Source organism: Solanum stenotomum, chromosome 1 (genome assembly GCF_019186545.1).
Source record: "Solanum stenotomum isolate F172 chromosome 1, ASM1918654v1, whole genome shotgun sequence".
NCBI lineage: Eukaryota > Viridiplantae > Streptophyta > Magnoliopsida > Solanales > Solanaceae > Solanum > Solanum stenotomum.
In genome coordinates, this window is record NC_064282.1 from 1,051,127 (window position 1) to 1,054,511 (window position 3,385).

The 3,385-nt window shown below is 40.5% G+C and overlaps 1 protein-coding gene across 1 annotated transcript; it reads right to left on the reverse strand.

Moving 5' to 3' along the window:
• Positions 1-278: 278 nt before the first annotated feature.
• LOC125862938 (subtilisin-like protease SBT1.6) lies at positions 279-3,032 on the reverse strand. The gene has a single exon (XM_049543064.1). The coding sequence runs from the start codon at positions 2,957-2,959 to the stop codon at positions 641-643; it is 2,319 nt and encodes a 772-aa protein (XP_049399021.1). The 5' UTR covers positions 2,960-3,032; the 3' UTR covers positions 279-640.
• Between the last annotated feature and the right edge of the window lie 353 nt (positions 3,033-3,385).

The window sequence follows — 3,385 nt, forward strand, 5'->3', positions numbered from 1 at the left end:
ATTGCACAAGTGAGACATTATTTCAACCAATTCTTTAATTTTTTGGCTTTAAATTATCTATAAGAAAAAAAATTCACCCAACTACTACCTTTTATTTTTACATTAACATTTGCACAATTGCTCATCTTTTAGGTTTTAGTTCGTTGAGTGGATGGATTTCTTTTCACCACTCGACCTCATTGAGTGTTTTACCAGGAATAATAACTCGGTTGGTTGATTACATGAACTTGATTTACCTCTAAAAAATGTATTTAAAAGGTAGGTTGACCACAATGTCATACTAAAGAACTTGATCTTTCATTAAAGCTTAAATTGATCATATATTTTGCCAATTGGAAAGCAAAAATTAAAGTAAAAAGAAACCACTATTGATCACTTAACAGAGAAGAAAACAAACAAAAGAAGAAATAGAAAAACTTAATTTAAAAAATTAAAAACAAAACCCCATATTTTGGCCCTGGGTTCTAGGCTTTTTCTAACCCCTAAAGCCAAAACGAACTAAGGTTAAAAACTTAAAACCACTCTAAAAAGTGTAGAATCTACTTGTTTAATGTGCTCTGCGACTGTGATTAGCACATCTGTCCATAATTATCACCCATAAATCTTGATTAAACAAACAGGATCAAGATTAGTTTACTATTTACAATGGACTCATTTGGGTTACCACTATGGGGCTCCGAACCACATGCTTTCCATCAACCCAAGAAAGTGACCCGAAAACTGCACCCGAATCATTCAACACCAGATTCTTACTGTCCACTGTGATAGTTACATAGTAACTCAATTTCCTTATCTTCTCCGAGAATCCCAATTTCGCCGGCTTTACACTCACGGTCACTCCTTTCGGTGCCTCAATTTTCACTCTGTACACTGCATTTGCGTCGCCTACGTTCGTCACTGTTCTGAAAAATGTCTTGCTTGATACCCCTTTTGTTGCGGTTGAAAACAGTGCTGCTATTGATGGATAGTTCAAATTCTCCGGCAATGGTTTCCTCATCGGACAATTCACCGGTGATTTAGTGATCACTTGAATTGTCTTGGGGCCGTATTCGATTGCACACAAGAAACTTACGTAGTCTTGGTTTGCTAGATCGTATACTAGCCCGGGGTCTAATGCAAGATCAAGATTTAAGTGTCCTGCACCATAATCGTATGGCGTAGCTGGTTTTCCGGTGGCTTCATCGGTCATTGGTAGCAGCCTGTTGTCGACGAGGTTAGCTGTGGTCATCATTGCAGATCGTATTGCTGCTGGACTCCAATCAGGGTGAGCAGATTTGAGCAATGCTGCTGCACCACTTACATGAGGACAAGCCATTGAAGTGCCTGAAAGTATATTGAACTCTGCTTTTCGATGATCCAAATCTAAGCCAGTTGGACCAACAGCATCAGTCCATGCAGCTAAAATGTTAACCCCAGGTGCTATAAGGTCCGGTTTTAGGATTTCTGGATTGAGACCATTGGGTCCTCTACCGGAAAATGATGCGACAACTGGAGCCGGTTTCACTCCAATTATAGTTCCATGGAAATTGATTGTTGCAGCTGCAGTTGGATTCTTCGATATATATGCTTTAATTGCATCACCTTCATTAGCACCAATAGCACAAGTTGGTATCATATGAGCATCACCAACAAGACCTTCACCATTTGATACTCCATTTGTGAGGATCATTCCAACACCACCAGCTTTACTGACAACTAATCCTTTAGCAACGCGAGGATTGCTACCACGATCACAGATCACTATCTTACCTCTAACTAAATGAGGATCAAGTGAATTTTCCATACAGAGTGAAGCAGAGAGCACACCTGATTTCCCAGGGTACACTATGGAATACATTTTCCCATTAAGTGGCTTTCCGGCGTATAATGATACACCGGAAAGCTTCCTTCCGTCACCGAGAATTACCTCTGCGGGGAAATTCCTATCAATTGTGCCAGCTCCAACAGTAGTCAGCCACGGTGCCAAGTTAGTGACTGACATTCCATTAGGTCCGTCATTTCCAGCTGATGAAGACACAAATACACCCCTAGCAACAGCACCATAAGCTCCGATAGCAATTGGATCGAGATAGTAGGGTGAAGAGATTCCATCACCACCTCCAATTGAGATGGAAATGACATCGACCCCATCGGAAACAGCAGCATCAAACGCCGCAAGGATATCGGAATCAAAGCAACCAGAATTCTTCCAGCAAACTTTATAAACAGCTAATCGAGCTTTTGGGGCAACACCTTTAGCAATACCCGATGCATAACCAGACATGCTAGCTCGAAAAGCATGCCTCCCAGCAGCTGTAGAAGCCGTATGGGTGCCATGACCATCAGCGTCTCTGGGTGATCGGAACTCAACGGTATCATTGATTCCACCACCAATTGGACCAAATCCAGGGGCAGCTTCGTGACCTTTAGAGAAAAATCGAGCACCGATAATCTTCCGATTGCAATTCCCAGAAGTAAACTTAGCTCCCGTTTCGCAAACCCCTTTCCAACGTGTAGGAACAGGACCCAGATTCAGATCGGAAAAACTCCGACGCTCCGGCCAAATACCAGTATCAAGAACCCCAACAATAACATCAGAACCATAATCCGACTCCGACCATAATCCCTTCTGGTTTCTTAAGCCGAGAAACTGCGGTGACCTTGTAGTATGAAGTTGCCTCCGACGATCCTCAAAAGTCGCAAGAATTGAAGGATGTTGAAGTACTGAAGCAGCTTGAGAAGGACTCAGCGAAGCTGAAAATCCATGAAAAACATTGTCATAAACATGGAGGATGTTCACCGGTTCAGTGAACTCAGAGCTGTACCAGTGGTAATGGGTGGGGAAAACCGCCGGTTTAGAGAAGCTGTCGACTCGGAATATGTAAGTTTTAGCTTCCGGTTCAGCTGAAACCGGCGAGAAAAAGGGTATTGCAGTGAAGGTGAAGCAGAGGAAGAGTGTTAGAAGAAGAAGCGAAGCCATGAGAGGAAAACAGAGTGAGTAGGGTTTGAAAAGAGAGTAAAGTGTGAAGTGTTGATTACTGACAATTAAAGTTGGTGTGTTATAGAAGGGATTATTGTCCTTTTAGTACCGTTATTCATAATTTTTTAATCTCAATAAAATATTTTTTTTTTTTGTTTTCCTATAATGTTTAGTATTTATAATAGAGTTGAGTATTTCAAATTCGCGTCACATAGGACCTTGTTCACAAGAAAGCAGTCCAAAAAAAGAAAAAAAAAATTCATATCCAACTAGCTCTCGAAATCTTTAATTAAGAAAGAAACAATCCTATTTACTACATCATATTCATTGATGGTATCTGAATAAAATATTAAGGTTAGGGTAGTTATTTATTATATTTTACTTTTTAAATAAATGTATAAGGAATTTTAGAGATGATTTTGTCGC

Excerpts from the sequence above, each read along its gene's own strand:
- LOC125862938 (XM_049543064.1), bottom strand. The coding sequence starts at position 2,959 with ATGGCTTCGCTTCTTCTTCTAACACTCTTCCTCTGCTTCACCTTCACT.